Below are 25093 nucleotides of genomic sequence, written 5' to 3'. Positions count from 1 at the left end.
TAACACCACTACCAGTATCCCACATTAATCTTCCCACAAGCAAACTCTTACCCTGAAGCTACTATACAGTGTTATTACTCTGTCAAGAATTTTTCTCCTGAATTTAAAGAGGTGCTTCTATCAACCTGTGGAGCTAGATTCTGCAGTAAACCATCCACAGAAGCTGCTCCACAGCTGGGTTCATCTCAAATGTTTACAGCTACCCCCATCAGAGCTCTACAATGTGAAAAATAAACTGAGAAGTTGCACTCTTCCATCTCAACTTCTTTCATTTCATTCCTGCCTTTTGCCTACCAGAATCATAGTAAGAAAATTCAGCACGGTACAAACCACTCTAATTAGTTACTGCTTGTTTTGTTGGGCTGAGGCAATGGATGGGATTGTGGCATGACTAAGACACTAATAATGCATAGGGACAGAGCAGGAAAGCACCTAGATGGCATAACTGAAAACTGTGGGGGTGCCTGAAACCTAGTATCAAATGTACATTTACTTACCTTTTTTTTTTTAGTTAGCAACCTTGTCAGACACAACGTTTCAGTATTCAAAAGAACAAAAAAAAATCAGGACTATGCCAGCTACATGGGGATTACTTTGAGAATGGCATAGAATCACTTCACTTTGGAATTTGTAGAGAAGACACCATCATGCTTTCTCAAAAATGTAAATCCTGAAAACTGGAGAAGGGATAGTCAACTAGATTATTCTGTAGTATTTAAAGTATAAAAAATAAGGGGTTCCTAAAAAAAATTCAGGGAAGAGGAAGGTGGTGTTGGGAATTCTTTGGGTTTTTTGTTTGGATTTTTATGTGGGATTTTTGTGTGTGGACTTTTTATTGTCTTTTTTTTGTTCAGTTGGGTTTTTTTGGGGGGAGAGGATGGTTTGGGTTTTTTAAACCAAACATATCAAGTGAAAAGTAGCTCATAATATATTTAGTAACGGATTAAATAAAATTTACAAATAATTGAGACACTGCATTCTTTAGGATAGATATGATCAATTAGATTGAACAAATAAACTTGAACCATGACTACAGAATAATCTTGAAATACTAAAGGAACATTTGAACATCACTGAAATATTTCTGTTGAAGTAGCATCCAAAGCTCCATGACATCACTGAGTTTACATTTTTATATACATACAGTTTGCTCTTAAGTCATAGCCTTGCTTGAAGTGTTTTGTTGGTTTTTTTTTTGAGGATCCTCATAAAAAACCTTTGAATTTTTGAAAACAGCAGAGCACACAACATTAAAATTTACACTAGAACACTACAAAAAAAGTAAATGATACACCATGTAAAACTCATTTCCAAGTTAACTATGCATACACAAACTTCTCTGCTGAAACACTATGAGACACTAATAAAGTTTTCAAATACCAAAATAGAGTCCCTGACAATATAAATATTCATTACTAAATGGAAATGTTATTAAATCCTTTGGGTAATTTACAGAAAATGAAGAAAAGAGTATGTATGTATGAAAAGAAATGAGTATGTCTCACATATTTGAACTACTTTTCCAATATGTTTTCTAAACTTTTTCACTTTTTAGGGCATTTAATTATTTCCATGGAATCATTCTATGGTCTACTTTAATGTGGGAGGAGAGGGCTAATATGAGATCAAAGACCTTATTTGGTACAATGAGCAATAAAGGTCGCCAGGTTATCCTGGCCAGTGGCACTATCCCATCTCTTGTTTATGGTAATAATTTCTGCTTGAAACAAGTTGACAGAGAGTAATCTAGCTCGGACATAATGCTCTGGACTCTCTAAAAGGAGATTAATTTTCATGAGCTCTTCTCCATATCATTTGTTGTGATTGCCCCTAAATACCTTCTTTCAAAAAAAAAAGCTCCCAAACTCAAAAATTGGAGTTTTAAGATTTATCTTAATGTTCCATAAAAAAATCCCGCTTTGATACTTGAACACTCCTGAATTTTTCAGGAAGAAAAATTGTATAGAACTTGTAAATAAAAACCCACCAAAACCCACCAAATCATGACATTTGCATTTAATTTTGAAATTACTGCTATTTATTTAGAAATAAGAAAATTAGCTGTTTTTTTTTTTATCTCTTGCCTCAGTGATACAGGACATGATACTCAATGAAGTTCCCAAATCAATGAGTTTAAATCCTAGTCAAATATATGATAAATCTGTAAAAAGGTTTAATCCAAGGAAACTAAATTACTTTTTCCCACAAACAATGAAACAATTTGTGATTCTTTTCAGCCTGAGCCATTGCAAAACTAACATCACAGAAAAACACAAGGAACACAAAGGAAATGGTTTATACCACATGTACTACATGAGAAACTCCATCCAGATTTTGGCCAAAGGGAAAGGAACATTGTCCTTCAAAGCACAAAACTTGCTATCAGACAAGTATACTCATTCCTTTTAAGAACTAAATGACAGCACCAAAATGGTTCAAAATGTCATTCTTCCTTTTGGAGTCTCATAAAATCCTCACTGACACCTCAGCTTGTGGAGGTTAAGGATACACTTCCATGGACTTCTGTGCAGGTCCAAAAGCTTACTAGATTCCTGCCTAACCTTGTCCCTCTGCAAGTCTGCTTCACACACAGAGATCTTTAAACTCTTCATGATGTCCTTGGGACAGTATGAGATACGGTCACAGGAAAAAAAGGCATTATGAATTAATTAGAAAGCATACTTCAGAGGTTCTTTTGCCTCAACGATTTTTTCCCCCCATCACTCATTTTAGTCCCACTCTCAGTTTGAACTTTCTGCATTTTTTTGGTTAACTGAAGCATTTCACTCCTATCTATGTATTTTGGGGTAATATTTAGTGTCTCATCTAAGAAATTATCTCATCTAAGACGTTAAGCAAGTATAATGCAAAATGGAGTCTCTAAGGAAAGAATTAGTTCCAAACCATATTTGATTTACAGTGAATTTTTGCCACACAGAATAACACATGGAATTTGCACTGAAGCATCTTTAATAGCCTCTTCAATTATCTAGACTAAGGTTTCACTGTACCTAATCAGTGGAAACCCTGAACACAGAGGTTTTGTTTTAAGAGTCCTTCCCAGGACACGAAGGGTTTTCACAGTTCTTTTTCACTTCATGTAGCATTGCAAAGTGCTACATAACACTCATCTGCTCTGCTGATTCTTTGTACCACCTTGGCTTAAATAACCCTGAAATAATTTTATTTCTGATACCTTTTGACCACTTCTAAAGAGAGTGTAGAAAAAAACTTGTTTAGGAGATCAATAACGTCCTTTATGATGTTTCCAGATGGATTTCCAGGTATTGCAGACGGAGTTAAGAATCTCTTGGGCTTCAGCACAAACATGTGAGAAACACACCTGCTTGCTGTAAAATTGGTAGACTTCTGAGATTTGTGAGAGGAAGTGCAAGCAGGGATGAGCTTTCCTCTCTGTTCCATTTTATGCAATTTTTCTATTTGTATTTTAATTTTATTTGCCTGTTTCAATCAAGAAGCTCAATTTAAAAGATTGCACCCAAAAAAAGTAATATGCTCAATCTTTAAAGAGCAAAGCTTAGCCAATTTGGATGAAATAAAGGAAGAATTATTAGATAGTTCTAAATGAATATTTATCTAATTTTCATTACTGTTAAAAAGCAAGAGCAATACTAACAAAACCTCTGCATCAAAAGAGGAAAAAGGAAAAGCAAATCAAACCAGACTACACTCTTGGATTGACACCCATGTAGCCAAACAGGTACTGCACCAAAATCCCAAACCACCTGCTAAGTCACTCTTGAACCAGGTCAGTCTTTAGACAGCTTCTTGAAGTTTCATCTTGCATAAAAGAGGGTTAAGTCTGTTCTTTTCAAAGATCTTTGGCATGATCTTTGATGACAAATGACATGCTCCCATATGCCAAAAAAGAAGGGGAATACAGTCACCCCCAGCTTCAACTTTAACTGGAGCTGCTTTGTTCTGAGTGCCCTGAATAATTAATAACTACTTTGGCAATCAGTCATGCATTCCTTAATGGCACCTCAGGCATCAAGTATCCCATTCACCCGCTCCCCAACTAACAATGGACTTTATTACATCAAGTTTTCTCTGCCAAACTTGTAACTGACATAGTTTAAACTAAACAAGTCACTAGGAAGACTGAGGCCCAAATGTGTAAGAGTTTATAAGATTTCCCTCAATTTCATGTGGCTACTACAGGGGGCATGTGAAAAGAAGGGGGAAAGGAATAAAACATGGATTGTTTTTGCAATAGAGTTCTAGGAGGGCTTAGGTGGCACAGTGCTGCTGCCAAAATCATGAGTTTTAATAAATGGATAGCTGGTCAAAATTGAGAACCATCACTAGGCAGCCCTTACTGAATAAAGCAGCTCACCAGTAAGCACAGAGTAAGTGACTGGGCAGAGCATAAAAGAGTGACAGAATAACAGCTGTGCTGAAGGGAGCATAATAATTTTAGAATAATATAAACAATGTTTGCTTAATAGGAGTAAGATTTTTCAACACTTGCTTCCACTTCATGGTATTCCAGACAAAATTAAATTGCAAGTATTAAACAGAGGAAAGAAACTGGGAGTAAGACCAGAATTACAGAAAGTTCCAGATGCAGTCACAGTACTCAATTTAAAATGGAAGAAATTCAAATTATTAAGCTCTGATTAGTTAGGATCTGAAGAAAAGTGCCATTTTTTTCTCAGAGAACATTCTGCTTGTATACAGTATGTGCACTGCTTTTATGCAGTGCCTTCCAACCCCACATCAAACCTTTCTAGAGAATGATGTTGCATCCACTGACACTGGAATGCCTGTGGATCATTTCTTTAGAGAGACTAAATCCTAGAAATAAAGTAATCAGATCAACAGCCATTCTCCTACTACTTATCATGTGAAAAGTTGGTTTGAAATAGAATATACAAAGTAAAAAAATAAACTAAAAAAATTATATATATATATATACACACACAATAAATTACAGCAGATCTAAACAAAGCCATTTCTCTTGCTCTTTAAAAGACCTGAAAATCCGTCCAGTGCCCCTCTCTGTGTGTGGCCTTCAAATACAGAAACAAGCTTGCACTGTTTTATTTCAGTTTTGCTTCATTTCTCCCCAAACAATCTCTCACTGCTAGTCTACCAGGCATCTCCCCCTCCCCACTACTTGTCAAAACAAAAAAAGAGGAAAAAAAAAAATTAACTGTTTAGGACCAATTCATTGAACTGAATCTCTTAGTGAGTCAGTTATGATTTTGCAAGAATTATTTAAAATTTAAACTCATTCCCCCAGCTGACATATTTTTTGTGGGGATGTGGGAGGGGACTTGTAAATTTTATTTTCTCTTGAAAAGCTGGATGAGATAACTTTATAGTTGTAAATAAATCTACTGTTTTTTTGGCACTGGTTTTCAACTGCTTTGGGTACAAGAAGCAGATTTAATCTTGGAACTAAACAATATCTATTTAATTTACAATCTGCTGTCTGAAATATGTATTGTATTCTGCATGACTATTAGGACATATTTTTTGTTGAAAAAGATCACAGCTCTTTTTAGAGGGAGATTTAGAAATTAACTGATAAGCAGTTTTGGGGCTCATTCCAAATTCTTATGACAGCAAGTGGGCTGCTCTTGTCCCTTGCATGTGTTAGGTGGAACTATTTTGAACATTAAACCATTGTTTTGTGAGTGCTGGTAATTAAAATTTTCTAAGTTGTTTTCCTCATCAAATATTAAGGAATAAATTCAGTCCATTTGTACAGCATGACACAACAATAATAATACATATAATCCTATTTTCAGGTGCCTTTGTTTAAGCAGTTCCACAGAAATGGGATCATACATAATTTAGATACATCGCAGGTAGGGTGTGATACCAGAGCTATGACAATGGAATTTGGCACCAGCCCCACAAATACATGTATTTAGTGATTTTCTTTCACTATTTTCTAATGGTAAATATACTAATTACATCCTGCCCTCAGGTGTACTGAAGTTTAAACCTGGCCTTATTTCAAGTTTGGAGACTGACATTTTATTTAATTTTAAAGTTTACCATTTTCAGGTCATAGTATTCTACTAGCAAAAGTTATTCCAACTCATAAAAGAGTCAAATATGCAGATCAAACCTTTAGTCCCTTTAGAAGTAGTTCTTCCTTAGGCATAAGTAGTTAAAAATATTTATAGGAAAACAACCCACATAAGTATATATATATCTTTATATACAAACATTCCACCCCCAGTGCACTGACACCATCATCAGCATGCTAAATATATTCTACTCAATAACTGAAATTTTGCCAAAGGAGAGAAGGAACAAAAATAGCAGAAAAATAAAGCCAGCCAAGTGCTTTCTGAGTGAAGCACATGTCAGTGGAGTTACAACATGGATTCTTTTGATCAATTTTTCACTGACCTTCAAGATATTTTCCACCAACCAAATACCACAGACCACAAGACTACTTAAGAGATTCAAAGTGAATTATGAAGCATTTAACAAAAAAATACTCCTTACTCTCTTTAAATATGGAATACCTATTTTAAAACAAGTCAACTACTATTTTCCTCCATTTTAATGTTTCAGGACATTATCTCATCCTTAAAATTTTGTAAACATTTTTTGCTGTCACAGATCTTTCATTTCATGAAAATAGTAACAGAAAACTGTTGACAGTGAAATTAGTCACATTTTAGACAATGATTAGTTTAATATCTGTGATTAACAAGCTTTAAGCAACAAAGAGAAGGCTGAAGTACAGTTTACAAGGAAAATGCAGTGAAAAATGAACATTATGGATTGTTTTCTTTGTCTCTATAATAAAACTATCTAGAATCAGAAGAACTCTTCTGTTTGGGAACTAGGTATAATCATCTGGTTGGGTATGTCTAATAGCAGCTGACTAATGAAAACATTAATCTCTTCAGTTTCTTTTTTGTAACTTCTCAGTCCTCTTTCAACATCACACTGCTGATTCATAAACTTATCTGTCTTTTTCTCGAAGCTGGAATTCTTTCTTTTTTTCCACAGTATAGTATTAGGAATGCAAACATTTTAGTCAATTTTCCACCCAAACCACCAATCCCACAACTTCCTAGTCCAAAGCCATCCAAAAAGAACCACAGGAACACTCAGTTAAGAAACAGAAACAAAATGTACAATTCAGGAAGACAGATTGCACACTGTTATTATTATTAAGAAATAAACAGTAATTAATCTTACCCTATTAAAAGATTCTTTTGAGCCACCACTTCAAAGATTTTGTATCCTGAAATATTTCGATCTGAAACATGTTACTTACTGGCATAAGAAGTGTATAATGGATGCAGAATCCAGGTTCAGAAGGAAAATATTCATCAGACACAAATCTTATTCTGATCTGGTTTCCTTTGGAGATTTGTCTGCTTGGCACGCTACTGGAACCACACCAGCGCCCTAAAACAGTGCCATCACTGGGCTCTTCAACTTCTACAAAGTCATACCTGAACAGAAAAGACAATAAAATGTTTATTTACTTATAGAAATTCTATAAAATTCCTAATTTAACCAATAAACTGACTCTGCAATTTTTTATTTTTTAAACGCTAAAAGTATGCAGCTAAAGCCAGCTATTTTAAACTTAGCTCCCAAGTTGCTACTGACTTACATACATAATAAAATCATGCAGTGAGGTTAAAAAAATAAAAGCAGAGTAAGCATTTTGAAGAGACCCAAGTGTATGGTTTTGCTTCTTGTACAGAAAGCAATTACCACATGTGTGACAGGGCAGAATAAAGTCAGAGGAAAAAAAGACTGTAATTGCCTGAGTGGCACAGTACTTCGTACTGCAATTTCACCAGCAGTACACTGCATGCCCCCAGTGAAACTCTGGGGGCTTTTTGGGATGGAAAATTCCCTCTCCTGTAATGTCCATGGTGAATAACCTCCTAAAGGTTAAGTTAAGCCTTATTATATCCCAACAAAATGTTTGTTGAGCAAAAACCTAGACCTCACCACATGTCAAAAAGAACCTGGTATTGTAGAAATATTGACAAGAGACATATGGGTAGGGAACTTTGAGAGAATGAAACATATGAAGTTTGATTTAGTTTCATTGCTTTTAACATGTGGTCTGGATACCCCTGGGGATCGGTGAACAACCAGATCCATGAAAGGTAACTAAGACATGCCAGTCAATCATCAATAAGCTTCAGCATGGCATACAAATGTCTTCATTTCCACTGGAAATATTTAGGGGGTTCCCAAGTCATAAAAACACGGAAAGCCACTGCTCTAGAAGGGACGTCTGGTTTCAGTGCTCTAACCTGCTTCATGTCAGCTGCCCACTGACAGAATAAACACTAAGCCTTGCAGCTGCATTTTGCCTGCCCCAGCGTGAATCCCCCAGAGCCCCAGTGGCAGCGGAGCCCGTGGTTTGGGAAGGTGAGTGTGTGCAGGGCAAACCCTCGGCTGTTCTCAGCTGCAGCCTCCCGAGCCAAGCTTTTACTTTTAAGCCGCAATTTGTATCCGAAGCATGAGCGTAACAAACCCCTGAGAAAGTTCTGAGGTTTCTGATATATTTATGTTCTCTTGAATGCGAAGTCATATATTAAATACATCTCACATAAATCTGAATTTGTAAATAGCAGAGTCCTTTTCAACGGTACAAACAGTCCTAACTCTGATGATAGCAAAGGCTCATATTTTAAAAAACATGCACACACACACTCTCTACCAAATATGCCAAACTATATTTAATGTGAAAATTATTACCTCATAAACATTTTCTACTAAAGCTTTCTCTGGATTTTTTTTTTCAGTAAATCTAATCTTTATAATGATTCCCAGTTCCCTAGTTAGACAGCAGGCAATAAATTCTTGTGTTGCATGTTTGTGCAAGACTGACTTGCACATTTATTATCTCCATTTAAAGGACCACTATTTTTTCCACTTAATTAAAAATGAATGCAATGAATATGCTCATTAACTGTGCTCAAAATCCATTACTGCCATGTACCATAGTTTTAAATCTCTGTTGAACTTATGATACTAATTACTTTATCATTATCTTTTTTCCCCCAAACACAAACTAATTCCTTTAACAGATCCACCAGTGTTTTTACTTTATGATCGGGTATACAACTTATTACAAAGGCAATGTGTACATTAATTGTACTAAGGCCTCAGGGCTCAACACATTTATCAAATTTATTTGGAGTGCTGAGCTTTTTTTTGCTTTTTAAGATCAGCTTATGAAATTTCTAAAGATAACTTTTTTTTATTTTTCAGTTTAGGATATGAAATCATAACCTACCTTTCTGATTTTTAAAGAGTGAGATAAGCTAATATTTACATTTATTGACTTAGGTTTAAGATGTTGAGGGGAGTCAGGGGACTTAGTGCCTCTGCCTAACTTGCAGTACTTTTTATTGCACCCTTTGGTCTTCTGGTACACCTGAAGTAAAAGAGAAACTCAAATTCCACAGTTTAAATCCTAGACCTTTCAAATAAAAGCTCATTAATTCCATTAGTAGAGAGGTAAACTCGAGGGAAACAAGTATGCTGGAAAACCAAACAAAATTCAGCTTGAATAGTGATGTTTTTAGCCAATAGCTTTATTCCAGTAAGTTATCTAGGCTAAATGTGCTACAAGAGCCTGCCAAAAAGCCTTCTGTGTGACTAAAATTCCACTCATCACATATCTGGACTGATGTCTGAACTTTCTGTAAAAATAACAAACCAAAGTTGTTCAGATGCTTTAGTATTTACATTATTGTGCTACGTAATTTTGCAGCTGATGTCACGGGGCTAAGGAGCAGCAGGGACAATAGCATGGCCATGGAAAATTATTTCCCAATGAAGAGAAGCTTGTACTTGAAACACAAGAGAACTATGATAAATAACCAAGAACTGAGATCCCATTTTACAACTTCAATGGAGAAAAAAAATGTTAAAATGTTGAACTTACCAACGCAGAAGCCTTATTTTCTTTGCAGCATGCAAAGAAGCAAACAGAAGCCTCTTTGAAAATGACTAAATAAATGCTCTGGTGCTGTATCTGTAGTATTTTTTAAATATTACTAAGTATAATTTATGCCAAAAAGGCAGTCCAATACCCTTTCCAGGGACTAAAGATGCTCTGGCCTTTAGGCATGATGCCCACAATACCTTCTGATATACCTGTTGCAGAAGATCTTCTCCCCCCAAGACCTGGGTGCCTGGGAACATGGATTGAATCAACAATCTGAACAAAGACAATTTACTGGAAAGGAGCAAGGAAGCAACATAAGCAGCTCAAAGCTTCAACATCATTCCAACCAGGAAATGTATTTTCCAAGGGTATATGTTTTCCTCTCCTTTCTATATGATTTTCTGTGGTTTATACTGTCATTTCCTAAACATATTCTGACAGGCTGTTTACCTTGGCTTGGAGTTTTGTGACCTTTCTATGGCTTCCCTCTGCCTCCAGAATTCCACAAATATATCAAAAAATGTAAGAAGCAAAATTCCACAAGGCAAAACCCTTTGTCATATCAGTGGTGTTGGACCTTTCCATCTGTATACAGATGCATGCTAGACAAAAATCTAGAAAGCTCGTTAAAACAGTTTGTGAGAGGTGAAATTTTTTCCTTCCCCTTTTGATAAAAACATGTTTCTTTTTTTTTTAGTTAAGAAATAAGAAATTGTTAATGATCCCTACTGAATTTTTTTACAGCATTTTGTGGGGCAATGTAATATTTCTATTCCAACTTGTTTTAAAGCACATACAGTTCAGAGGTTTTCCTGGTGTTGACATAGCACACCCACCTGCAGACCCAAAGCATCCAAGGTCCTCTGGCAGTTCACCAAACTTGTAAAATAGCACTGAAATGGTTTGGACACCTTCAGTTTTGGAAACACTGCAAATTACTGGGAACTGTCATCATGAAAATATAACTTTAATATTTTACTAATCAGAATTTTAACACCATTGTTCTAAAGAAAACTTTACTTCCCTCTTCTACCTCTATCTGAAATAATTTTAACTTCTGCCATTGAAATATTTATATTTCTTATGGAACAAAAGTCGTGGTTTCCATAATTTGATGTAACTGTGCTTTTGTAAAGACAAAAGTGTGAGGTACTGGTGATACCTTAGATAGCCTTCACTTCTTAGATCACTGTCAAATCACATCTGTAAGTAATAATATTGCTCCTTGTAAAATAAACATATTTGCCTATAGATGAAACTAAGGCCAAACATTTAACTTGACAACATTTTTTTCCAAAGTTTGGCAGATTCACATTTTTCTGAGTGGAAAAGGGAACACTGGAGCATGACAGAGGCACTCAAATCCATGGTATCTAATAGCAGCTTTGTTATTCCCTGCAGGCCAATATGCAGCAAAGATGTGTGCTAGGACAAGAGGAATGCAGTTTATGACAATGGGCAGAGGGAAAATGGGAGGACCCCAAGAAGGAAGAAAAGGACAGAGTGGCATGTTGGATTAGAGAAAAAAAAAATATATTTCAGGCAAGCAACAAGCCTACAGACATCCCAATACAGTTGTAAATAGAAAAGCATACTCCATCATTCATTCAACAGGTGGAGAACTTTCTTTTTTACTACCAACATCACCCCTCTCACTGAGACAAAATTAAGTTTTTCTCAAACACAAAGGCACAGACACAAAAGATACATCATGTGTGATGAAAATCAAAATGACACAATATTTAAGTCATTGGTCATAATGAAACTGCAGGTACTTGGGCACTATTTTTCAGTTTATGTGAAATGAAATTTTAACTCAGGTATTACTTTTTTACTTTATAATGTGACCAGGTCAGGCAGCACAACAAAAACCTATTGCCCAAGTTTGCAAGCTTCAGATGAGCTGTTTAATTAATTCCATTGCCTTTCAAATGCATTAATTTACACCATACTCTTCTGCATTTGTTGCCAGACAGAAATATCTTTATGTATGTCAGACTGGTCCCCCATTCAGTACAGTAGATACAAGATTCCTGGAATTGAAACCCACTAGCAGTGCACATCAGTAAAAGTTATCTATTAATAATGTCACTTGCCAAATAGGCTGTAGAGAAAAGAACACAGAAAGCAGATTTCCTGGAGGTACAGAAGGGAAATTGCACCTTGACTGAAATGGTGGCTCTGTGACAGCACCAGCAAATACTCCATACAGAGTAAAAGTTCAGTAAAGATTATTCTGCTCAACATCGTCAGAAATATTTAACTGAGGCTACATTGAGTGACAGTAAACTCAGGATACTAGAAGAAAACATTTTTCAAAAACTAGCCAATATAAAATTTTAATTATTTAAAATATTCCCTCTGGATTTTGTCTTTTCAATATGAATTTCCAAACAAAGTTACCCAGAGTCATTTGACTGCAGTTCCTGAGGCTCACAATATGGGTAATTTACCTCTAAGACTCACTCTTTAGGAGGATTTGGTAGTGTCTTCTCCTGCAAGAGGAAACTCCATTGGATATCATTACAGATCATCCAAAAGTTGAGAAGACTTACGCTCTGTGATATCTGTCATGATATCATCATGCTTGATGTTTTAACATATAAACAGAGAAAAGATGATGGAACACCAGTGATTTGATGTGAAATAAATTTCCATAGTAGTTTCTGTATTTTCTGATCTTAAACACACTGTGTCATAACAGTCACTGGAAAGAAACAACAAACCTAGATATAATCCAAATAAATAACTCATGAGGTCAGTTTTTGTACTCAGAAAATTATGTTCAATTATATACAAACATCACTTCTAGCAGTAAACATCACTTCCAGCCAACGAATGAGCATAAAACCCCCAAGTATCCTGCCATGTCTACATTTTCCATGAAATAAAGATACTCAAGGTATAAACAGAGAACATTTCTAACTGCCATTCCCCAAATATGGATTGTAGTTTCTGCGCCAACCTACTTTGAATACATCTATTTTAGAATATGCAGTACTGCGCATTAGGAACTGCCTTATGGAAACACAGATTCATTCACAAATGTTACATGGTTGCCATGGTTCTCTCTGTTTAATCTTTTCTCACACTGATTAATAACAGCCTGAGGCTTCTAATGCAACCACACAGCTCTCTCTGTATTTCTACCTTGTTATTTAGGATACATGGGGAAAGAAAGTTTAATCCTCAGATTTCAATTATCTTCCCTTTCATTCACTGTAAGCCACTTTGATCATAACATAGCACTTACCACACTACAAGTGGAAAGGAAAAACAAGACAGAGATCAAACCCCCAAATTCTACTCTTCAAACATTCAAACCCTTTTCATGAAAATGATGCACTAGTTGCTTGATTTGGAAAAATTAACTGCTGCATTACCACACTATGGTCTACCAGAAAATATATTTCTATCTTCTGTGGATCAGTATCGTATGAAGGTGAGACATACACATTTTGAAAAGCAGCTTTTGTCCCTTGGTGAATTCATTTTGGTACTGCATGCAAAAATAAGAAGCCCAAAGAAGTGCGTCTCTATTCCCCAAAACTCCCATTTGTATCAAAAGTTTACTTCAGTGCCAGTTAATAAACTGTGTATTGCTGAAAACATTTCCTTGATGACTAGGAAGTTGGCACACAACTTCATCTAGTAAATAAATCCTCATGACTGGTATCTAGGTGCACTGATGAACACTTACGTGTCTCAACCACAAGCAGATGGAAATCCCATAGCCTCTGAAATTGACATCTGCCTTGTGAGGATGAAGGGACAAGAATGAGAAATTGCAAACTAGATACATTGGTAAATGTACTTCAGGCTCTGAAACAAAAGCCATTCTATGTTCAGACAACAAGCTTTCAACTATTTAAGTGTATATTAAACTACGGATATAGACTAAGCACATTAACAAGTAATTTCAGGAATACATAAGCACAGAATTCAGCCTCTGCTACAAACTAATTTATACCCATACAACTCCTATTGATACAGCATTTCAAGCACTTGAATAAGAATGTTATAGGAAGAGACAGTATAATCCTGCAGATTGGAACCAGAGGTTCTGAAGATGGTCTCCCAAAATCTTCCCTTTAAAAGACGGATTGTCAAATTTCTTAGAAGCTACCTATGCTTATCTTCACCGTATTACAGAATGAAAGTATTCCCAATGATGGTCAGAATAAGACATAAGTTTAGCCTTTTTAAAATACAGATTAAATTTGGTCCAAAAATGGCATGTTATGTGTAGAACAGACATATAAACCAAAAAGGCACATGATATTTCATGCCATCACTACTATTACTATATATCAAAGAAGAATTTGGGAAAAAGGGTGAGCTTGGAAAAAATGTACACATAAATAAGCCTGCAAATGATGCCCCAGTCCATGTGCTAACTTTGGCCTTTATCTTTAAACACAAAGAATGAAGTACTGTGTAGACAAAGGTTCCATAAATTTCCGACACTCACAGTTAATACACCACACTTACTTTTGTCCTATCTGACTACAGATTCTCCTGTATTCATATAAATACAGTAAATAAACATTTTCCACAAAATAAGAAGTCACTTGGAGAGGTTATTTTTCAGGGACTAAAAAATGAGTAACATCTAAAGGAAATATTTTCCTGTTCTGTTTCACATCCAGTTCTCTACTTCATGCTATTCACTGCATATGTGGACCACAGATCTCCTTAGTATTCTGCACGAGTTATGAATTAAATAATAACATACACAACAAAAAATGGTAATAGGATAAAGCATTCTTACTGTTTTGTACAGTACTTCTATTATTTGTCCTTGTCTTCTGCCATGCAAGGCATTACCTGAATTGTAATTCTTACTACTGTTCTCTTACAATAGAACATCATGTGGAAATGACCACCAAAGTTCAGGATCTTGCTGCAGTGGACATTACAGTCTCCAAAGCACTTTTGCCTTCATAAAGATGCAGCTGCTGTCTCTCCTCACAGAATGAATCAGCTTAATAAGTATCCTGCACTGTACAGGACTACACATTCCAGATTTTAGAGCACTAAATGCCTTACCAACTTTTTCCCAGGACTCCTCTCTACAGTCTGGTATATTTTATCTTGGGAATTATAGCCATCATAATAAATCTCATGTTCCTACTGTACAGATCAACATTTTGTAGAAAACCAAAAACTCTAATGGACCTTAGAGTTCACATTTACAGCTAAGGCTGTAAAGCACTATTCCTAATCCACTATAAAATATCTTCCTCTACTCACACTGTTCACAGTGGTCAATGTATCTGTTCCAGCTTCTGTGAATCCACAAACACATATTTTTACCATTGTTTTTCAAGCAGCCTTAGAAATATTTATCCTAGAATCCCAAAGAGTAATTTCTTCTTTATGCACTCTCCAAGATATTCTAGGATGTAAATCCTGGAATGCAGCAATGACTCCAGCCAATGATGTGCAAACTGCTGGTTAAGCAATTTCCTAACAATATTCAAAAGTATCATTTTGGGTGAAAAAAACCCATAAGGAGCAAAAGGGGGATTTTTTAGCAATGTGAAGATTCTGCTAGGGCAGTGCAGGCTGCTGCCCTTCCCCTCAAGCAGCCTCTGATATTCGAACACCATTACATGCCTGGATAAGTTTCTCTTTTTCCCTCCTTACCTCCTGCCTACTTCAGGGGAGGCTGAGACTCTATGTTTATTTAAATGAAAACACCTTTATTTTCTTTAGCTCAGCAATACAGTAACATGTGGCCTTTTGGCAGCTACACCTGCACACAGGATTTACCAACCCAGGACAGACCAGTTGTCACAAACTGTCTGATATTCTGCTTCAGGACAGGCTAGCAATCGCTACTCAAACAGAAGATGAAAAAGCCTGTAATGTAACAGAGCAGTCAGCATGAGCCAGGAAAAAAATGTATTCCCAATCCTAGCAGGAGATCACTTTTACCTAAGGAGTGTAAGAAATTTCCTCTCACTTCGGTTTTACTAGTTATAAATTAATGGCCATAAAATTATGCAAATCTATTTTTAGTCCAGCCACAGTGTATGAATCAAAGGCTAGTCTGAAGAGATATGTCTTAATGATTGGTGCTACAGTGCTGGTCTCCCTCTTCACATGCTACTTTCAGAAAATGAGATGATCTAATAATTTTTACCTTATTCTAATTATTTTACCTTAACTCCTATGATGCTCCCACATGACCTCCTAATACTTTTTTTATAATAATGCATCTTTCTTTCTGCAGTTTCTGATGCACGTGCATGTTCTCAGATGTCCTGATGATTAGATTGATGTAAATTGCATTACTATTAGCTTCCACTTTATCCTAATGGAGCAGCATTGAGTACAAGACCGAATTGTTACTGACTAGTGTGACTGAAAATATTTGCTGGTAGTGCTGTCTGACTACAATTGCACGTGAGAAACATACTTTGTTAAAATGCTGATGATACACTTAAAGATGCAAGGACAGGGTTTAGTGAGAGGGAGAGAAGAAAGGAAAGGACAAGTGGAGGAAGGTAAAAAGGAAAAGCTGCACAACAGGTGAAGAAACACACTTTCCACCTAGGAACAGGACACTGGAATGTCTGCTATTCCTGTTGAATCCTGCTTATATACGCAATGGTGAGGCTAATATCGTAACTGCACTTAGACCTTCAGTACTCAGAAAACATCAGGAAGGGAGAGTATGCTATGCTTAAACTGGCATATTTAGACACTACACAGGGTAACTTTAGATTATGTTGCTGGGCCTGACTCTGCAGCTTGCATTTGTCTTTTGCCTAAACTGAGCCACAGCAGAAAGTACAGGTGGAAAAAGGGTCTGTCTGTGTCCCTGAGCTCAGGTGGTGACGGCTCACAGTATGTTTTTCTGCCCCTGAAGGTAGATATTTACTTCTATATTTTAGTAAGCAGCAGGGTGAGAGCAGAAGTCCATCAATAATAACTATTTCCAGAGCACCCTAGAAAGAAGCAAGACCCAGCAGTTCCACATTCACATTCAAAGAAAATAACTTCAGTCTCCACCATTAGAAACACTGCCAACAACGGCAACATAAAACAATTTTAGAAGCAATAAATTAGGATTAGGACCGTTTACAAAAATATTTTGATAGGGGGGATACAGTTTACTTTATTCAAACAGTTTGCTTGAGATTGAGAGGACCAGGAAGAAATTTTAAGGAGTCTAAATTTTTTTTAAAGTCAATAACTGTAGTCTCTGGTGTGAAAAAGGAGTAAGGGATTAAGTCAACTTCCCACTTATCAGCAATCACTCTCCTACACACTCATCTGGGCTGTGAAAACAGGTGTCAAATTACTTCCAAAATAATTCCTATTATAGTGTCCTCTAGCAAGAGTGGATGCTAAAAATGAATGCTGCATTTACTGAAATTGAGGGAAAAGTGGGTGGGCAGGAATGCAGTCGCTAGGTTTGTGCAGCGTGCCCTTCTGATCACATCACCTGCGCTCTGCTGTCCCCCCTGTCGGCTCAGAGAAGCATCTCCTTCACTTTTCCTTTCTTATGTTTCATTCTGATTTGCTCAGAGAATACAATCTTGCAGCTTTAAGACCTTTCTGTGCAATAGAGTTTACTCTTGAAGCCTAGGAAATACGTGTTACAGAGTAGCCTAAGTTAGACTCATTCTGAGCTTTGCTTTTCTGGTTTGTTTTTATCGCCTTTTATTGCCTGTGATATCTGCTTTGTCACACTTATAAATCTCTTATTGTGAGAATGGTATTAAGCAACTTTTAAAAAGCAGTAGAGAAGCCAAAAGGAAGGATATACTTCTGGACACACCTCTGCCATGTTGTGAACAGCAGACTGTAGCTAAACCAAAAGGATGCGACCACCTGAAAGATGATTTTATGTTTGAGTTAGATGGAATTTTTTTTTCTGGAATCATGCAATATCCAAAAGAAAGATATTGCTAAAAAAAAAAAAATCAAAAAAACCAAACCACCAAAACCCAACATCAAAACAAAACAAAAAATCCCACTATAGTTTTGTTCAATGGAATCAGAATAGAGAAGAAACAGATCCAAATATTTCTTGTTATGCAAAAAATTCACTCATTTTTTTTCTTCAAAACACTAGGAAAGCAGGAAGCATAAGTCTGTTGGATTCTTCATTAGAATTCTATTCATTAAATTGAAATAATATTGTTACATTTCAACTCAAATGACAGAAATAACCTTTGTAATATAAAACTATTTTCTTGTATATAAAAGGACAATTTTTAGATAATCAGAGGACTCTGCTCCTAAATCAATATAACTTCCTACAAATGTTCATCCCCATCCCCCACTCTCATCCTCCATTTATCTATTTAGCATCCAAACCTCTCTTGTACTGGCACTACTTTTCAGTTGTCATGAAAATGGATTGAACAGTTAAAAATCAAAACCATAAAGAAACCACTCCACAAACATCAGAAGAAATTACTCCATCAGCCTGTATAAACACAAGTATTATGTAATTTTCTACACACTGTTCCTAAAATGCCACCTTTCTGCCACTGATAAAACGTCAATGTTGCTACAAAGGACTTCAGATTAAATTAGCTACTTCATACTAATTCTCTGCCATCAGTATTTCAATTAAACCAAGGCACTTGAATGCTAGAACTCATCCCAACCATTTAAATTATATGTCTCCCTTTCAGACTTTGAATAAAAATGATTAACAAGTTATTTAATGTTGGGAAAAAATTAAATATTTTGTATTAAGGAATGAGAGTTATTATGCTTTTTATAACCCTGTGTATTAATGAATCATTCCTTTCTAAATAGATCTGAGTCACAGAACAGAGCTATAATAAATTTCAATTCAGTTATGGTTTCATTTTTGCAGAAGTAACAGCCAGTTATGAGACACTTCAATATCACTGATATGTAGAGTCACCTAAGCAGAGCCCAGCCCACACATGTGTCAAATCTCACAGAATTACAGAATATCCTGAATTGGAAGGGTCCCACAAAGATCATCGAGTCTATCTCCTGACCCTGCACAGGACCATTCCCAGGAGCCACACCATGGGCCTAAGATTGTTGTCCAAACGCTTCCTGAGCTCTGTCAGGCTTGGTGCTGTGACCACTGCCCTGGGGAGCCGTTCCAGTGCCCAAACACCCTCTAGGTGAAGAGCCTTTTCCTGATATTCAATCTGAACCTGCCCTGACAAAGCCTCAGCCATTCCCTCGGGTCCCATGGTTGGTCACCACAGAGAGATCAATACCCGCACCTCCTCTGCCCGTGAGGAAGTTGTGACTGCAGTGAGGTCTCCTCCAGGCTGAGGCAGACCAAGTGACCTCACCTGCTCCTCACACAGCTTCCCCTCCAGAGCCTTTGCCATCCTTGTGGCCCTCCTCTGACACTCACTGACAGCTTAGTTGTTTGGTTTTTTTATATATATTGAGTCACCCCAAACTGCACACTATGTTCAAGGTGAGGCTGCCCCAGCTCAGAGCAGAGCAGAACAATCCCCTCCCTTGCCCAGCTGGCCATGCTGTGCCTGAGGCACCCCAGGACACGCTTTGCCCTCCCGGCTGCCAGGGCACAATGACTCACGTTCAACTTGCCATTGAGCAGGACCCCCAGGTCCCTTTCCACAGCACTGCTCCCCAGCCTCTCATTCCTCAGTCTGTCTGTACATCCAGAGTTGCCCCATCTCAGGTGCAGAATCCAGAACTTGCCCTTATTGAACATCCTATCATTGGTGATTATCTCATAAAAAACAGGTGAAATTCTAAGGCAACAGATGTAAGAAAAGAGTTTAAAGGATTAATCTTAACTATAACTTTCATCTCTGCTTTCAAGATTCTGTATTCAGTGTTTTGGTACTCAGTGTTTTGGGGTTTTTCCCAGTTTGAAGGGAAAATTTTTGGGGACTCTTCTGAATTCTCAAATAAAGGTGGCAGCAGCAACCTCTTCATCTTCAGAAGTACGTGGGGAAGCAGTAAAAATCTCAGCGGCCCAGCTACTTAGCAACATGAGTCACCGTGAACATTGTCTGCACCAATTCCACTTTAAATACAGAGTTCACTTAAAGGTCCTCATCCAGCTATTCAAAGCCAACTTGAACTTTGTACTTGCTCAGGAGATAACTTCACCCTCTGTAACCACAGTCAAGGAGAAGAATTTAACACTGATAGTAAAGTCAGCCCATCAACTGTGTCCAGAAAATTCCCCATTTTCTTGGGAACTAGACCTTGATAAGGAACTTGTTGCCCTCAAAAGTCCCAGAAGTAATATTTATGTGAAGAGTTGTATTTCTTTCACAGATCTGTGCTTGCTATTAGTGTGGTCTTCACATATATACCAACATTGACTTTGTAATGCACCCAAGGTAAAACAAGAAAAACAAACTTTTTTTTTCTTCCCTAGGGAGCAGGGTGTGGGATGGAATTTCTTCTGAATAGAAGAAAATGATGCTGACATTATCCTTTCATGCATGCACTCTCTTGATGTTGCAAGGTGCTTCCATAAAAAGGAGCAAAACAGAAGCAAAATTTATGTTGTCTTTTTTTACTGAGGCATTAGAGAGTCATAGTTACGCATCTGTATTTTACTCCACATAGCTCTACATGGTACAAATAACTCATTGTGTCTTGTATTACACAGAAAGGTCTCTGGAAAATTATGTAACAAAGTGTTTAGTCTTTTTATCATGTTTACTATAAATTATCACTGTCTAGCATCCATTTGAAACAAATTATGCAAAAAAATAGAAAAAAAGACTGCTAAGCAAACAAGTTCATTCTTCATAGCCACAGAGGAAAGACAGTGTCTGTATGTTTCCTCTTTAATACAGTTTTTTTCAGTATTATCAGCCTAAGCAAAATCTTCTAATTCTTTAATTCTTATCAACAATTTCCTAATAATACATTCATTAGGAACACATATGACTGTTGAAGCAGTCTGGATTTCGGCTTCTACCACAGAATCTTGGTGTTCCATGCATGGAAAGCAATAGCTTAGTCACAACAGATCTGCAATGGAGTAAAGTAGCCTAAGGAAACACGGAAAGGGGAGGTAGTAAATTTAATACATGTGACACTGAATAATAAAGCATCATCCTAAGAATCCTCAGAGGAAGAATATTCCCAGGATTAAAAATTAGGTATTTAAGAATTAAATATATAGAATAAATATAAAATTAATATAAAAATATAAATAAATAAATAAATTTATAATAAACATAAAAGTATAAAATTAAATAATTAAGAATTTGACAGGAAGAGGATCCACAAGTTGCATAGATTTTACCCGATGTTAGCACTGATGGCTGCCTTCAGGAAAAAGTTCTACAGATCGCATGTATCAAGTAGAAAAGCTATTAAATTTCTTTCAAAACATAGATGAATGCTTTACTTATACATGTAAATGAACAGATTCACATCTGCAGCTGCTAAGAGCCTCCCTCCCCCCCAAAACAAACAAACTAACTGTAGCTGATAATTTAAATTATTAAGGGGCTAAAGAGAGTTGGAAATTAGTGTAACCATCCTAACATGAAGATGCTGGTAAAATGGTATTTATTATTCTACCATCAGTTTGTTCCACAGCCTTTTACTCATGTATTTTATCCTTATCACCTTATCTACAGTAATTGCACTTTGGATTTGTGACATATTTCTGTGTTTTATTATATATAATAAAAGTCAGACTGTAATCATCAGGTGATTAGAAAGAACAGCTGCAACCACTACTCAGATGAGCAACTAGAGCCACTCCAAGCACAGGGAGAGAGCAAGTTTAATACATGTTCTTGATGGAAATAAGATTCTTTGCCTTCCCTTTCCTATTTCAGCCTTGCACTGTAATGCTCCAACGTACAACCAACTCACATCATCAGACTTCCCTTCTAGGGCAATTGTAACATCTATGTTCTTGCTGGAAGAAAGCTAAATCAGTCTTCCTGTCACAGAGGAGTTCATCATAAAGCTGTTATCACTTTCTGTTCTTATTGACAGAAAGCAACAAACTTGAACAAGAAGCAACAGCTGAGCAAAAGTCAGTTTTTGGTCAAGAAGAGTTACGGCAGCTCCCTGGCAACAGGAGCTGTCTGGCACACAAGTCTAAAGGCTCTGTGATTAAAACAGGATTGAGGGGCTAGCATCATGAAAATAATCTGTCATATCAGCTAACATATCAACAGCAGAAAAACTGCATTTTTATTTAGGCAGAAAGGGCAGACATACAACCCAAATTTGCAATGCCTCCACTAGAAATTCACTGCCACTTCTATCATGTAAACAGTACTGCACAGAACACCCAAAAGTTGCATACTTCTCCTTTTTGTTTGGTTGGTTTGAAAGGGGATTTTTTTGCTTGTAACATTTTTCTTTTACAAGTCATAACTGAAATCAAACAAAGTGTACAAAACTGAAATTACTGTAATATTGCAGAGATTTATATATCCCGACTGTCAACCAAATAACCTAAATCTTTTCTAGACATGTGCATAGATCTAGTTTTCAAATAAAGTGGAGTTTGTGCTCACTTTAGAAAGGACACAGTGAGATTCTTAATATTTTGTTCAGAGGAATGATGAAGTGCAAATGAAGTAGAAGCATTATAAAAAAAAAGGCAAAAAACCCCCATTGACTGCTTTTAAAAGAATGCAAACATGATGTGCATGAATTTCAAGTACGTCACAATTTTAAAACCAGGATAAAAATCACCTGGTTAAAAACAGGCAAAAAAACCAGAATTTTATTCTAAAACCCCTGTAATTTAAACTTACACAGCACTCATACTTAAGACTGTTGAGAATTAGCAGAATACGCACGTTAATACCAGTACAGGTAAGGCTAAGTCAGAAGGGCTGGCCTTAAACATAGAATTTGTTGTAATGCAAATTTGCTACATTAGTAAATACTGGAAGTTGAATGGCAAGTAAAAAACAGAGTGGGGAAAAAAAAAAAGCCATGCAGGATCACTTTGATTTGTATTCGGGAAAATATCTGAAGTAGAGGGTAGGCTGGTACCTGCAAAATATCTCTAAAATGTGATATTTGCTCTAGATGAAAAGACTTCACTGAATAGCTTGAAATGTCAGAACTGACTCTGAAGAAATCTGAATGTGGAGGTCAGATACAGGAAAAAACTTGCCATAGCTTCAGGATACATCTGCAACATTTTTTAGGTACCACTATTATGTATTCCTGTTATAGAGCTATGTTAAACAAAAAACACTTGTACAACAGAATATGTTTGAGTTTTATTTTTCTCCAAAGTATGAGCCATAGTTTGAATTACTATGAGATTTAAAAACTAAATCTAATTACATTATATTATTATAACCAAATCTAAAGCTAATTATCTGTATATACTGATATACTCCAGAATATTCTCTCATTGGCCCTGGGAGCTGACATTGCAGGGCACCACAGTCTACAGAGATGATGGAGAAAGTTCCGGCATTACCCAGAATGAGCAGCTTAAGAAACAGGTAGAGAGGCTGAAAACTGTGACAATGACCACAGCAGATAACTCATGAGGTTCCCTCATACACTACAGAAAGAAGAAAGTGATATCCTGATACACACTGTACGTTGCAGAGAAAGTCTAACATTTCCTAGCTGCAGTTTTTACTTAGTTTCGGTCATATTTCAGAGTTAAAGATAAAGAATTATAATAGATTAAACTTCATGTGATGTTTCACTCTGTCCTTTGTCATATAAACTTGGTTTTGGAGAAATCGTTGAGCCCTCTACATCAACAATACTGATTTGTGTGTTTGAAGATGGCAGAAACACAGTATAGTAATAAATACTGTGGGATGTAGTCAACAAAAAACCCTTAATTTTTCTACAAAAAGTATTGGAAGAAGTGTAAATAATTTTATTGGGAACTTTAAGTGGTAAGAAATGCGAGACATAACTCATAAACAGATATTATTCAGGTAACTGGTAACTTACTTGATCTGTGTAGAATTATTTTACATATTTAATCTGTGTTTTAGTTATTCCTTCAACTTATTAGTTATTTATACTTCCTTTACATCAAACAAGATGCAATTTCTCTTCCTTTACTGAACTTACTACTGCAATTAAAGTTCAGAGGAATCCTAGAGGAATCCTGCTTAAAATCAAAAATATAAATCTTTTTCACATAGAAATATAACTCTCTTTTTAATCTCCCAAGACAAAAAGCCCAGTATTTTTTCAGTAGGACATGTATAAGGAATTGCAGTCGTACAACTTCCTGGTATCCCTGCACAAATATGAACACGATAAGATTATAACTGAGTGAAGATTATGAGTGACTTATTACTGTTTCTCAATTTGTCAGTCCTCTTTTATTTAGCACATTGTTTATTTAAAATAAATGTACTCCAATTAAAATACTATTCTAGTTATAATATTATAAAATATTTTAACTTATCTTACTTCTCTTTTTGGAAGTGGTCGAATGAGTCACCCTACCTGGGTTTTCTTTCACTTGCCACTTCACTCTGCTATATGCAAAGAAAAGAAAAAGCAAGCTAAGTTTTTACTTAAAAAAAGACTTTTTGTGCAAGGGGAGTGCACTCATTCAAGCAAACATACAGTTTCAGTGCTTAATATAGTACTGATATGGCCTTGGTAATTACTTCCTTTAGAATAATGAAAAAAAGGTATTTATCTGTCTGTTATGAACGCCTTCTCCCTAATCAAGGATAAGTGCAAAAATAACCCCTAAAAATTTCAAATTTGTTATCAAAAGTTGATACAAGATGTAAAACCAATGGAGTAACAGTTGACTAGAAAAACTGAAAACAAGAATCAAGTCAAGTGTGTATATGATGTATACAAAAATAAAAATCAAACCAGAAAAACAAAAAAAAACCCCAAAAATTACTTTGAAACAATAATCTTGTGTGAAGTATGTGTCCAGGGATGCATCAAAGGAAAAATATGCCATTTAAATGACATATTTTATCTGCTACCTAATTTACTGCAGAGTCCAGACAATGTACCACTATTCACACATCAGGACTTTTTATGATGTGTTGCTGTGACGACGGACAGATACAGGATACAGGAGTTTAGGATCCCTCCTCTTTCACCCTCCCACAGGAAATGTACATGTCAGTCCCACTGCCTCACTAAACATCCAAAACTATCAACCACATGGCTTGGTTCAGAACTACATCTGTGCTGCTTGCTGCCTGTTATGTCACCACTGTTTCTCTC

General features: G+C 36.3%; 1 protein-coding gene across 1 annotated transcript in view; it reads right to left on the bottom strand.

The window, feature by feature from the left end:
- PDGFC (platelet derived growth factor C) overlaps positions 1-25093 on the bottom strand; it is a 122265-nt gene that overhangs the window by 26272 nt on the left and 70900 nt on the right. Inside the window, exon 3 of the mRNA XM_086891186.1 lies at positions 7274-7454. Within this exon, the coding sequence (XP_086747312.1) occupies positions 7274-7454 (181 nt within the window). The remainder of the gene's footprint in view (positions 1-7273; positions 7455-25093) is intronic.

Source organism: Cyanistes caeruleus, chromosome 5 (assembly GCF_971803275.1).
Source record: "Cyanistes caeruleus chromosome 5, bCyaCae1.hap1.1, whole genome shotgun sequence".
Classification (NCBI taxonomy): domain Eukaryota; kingdom Metazoa; phylum Chordata; class Aves; order Passeriformes; family Paridae; genus Cyanistes; species Cyanistes caeruleus.
This window is presented reverse-complemented; position numbering and strand designations above follow the sequence as displayed.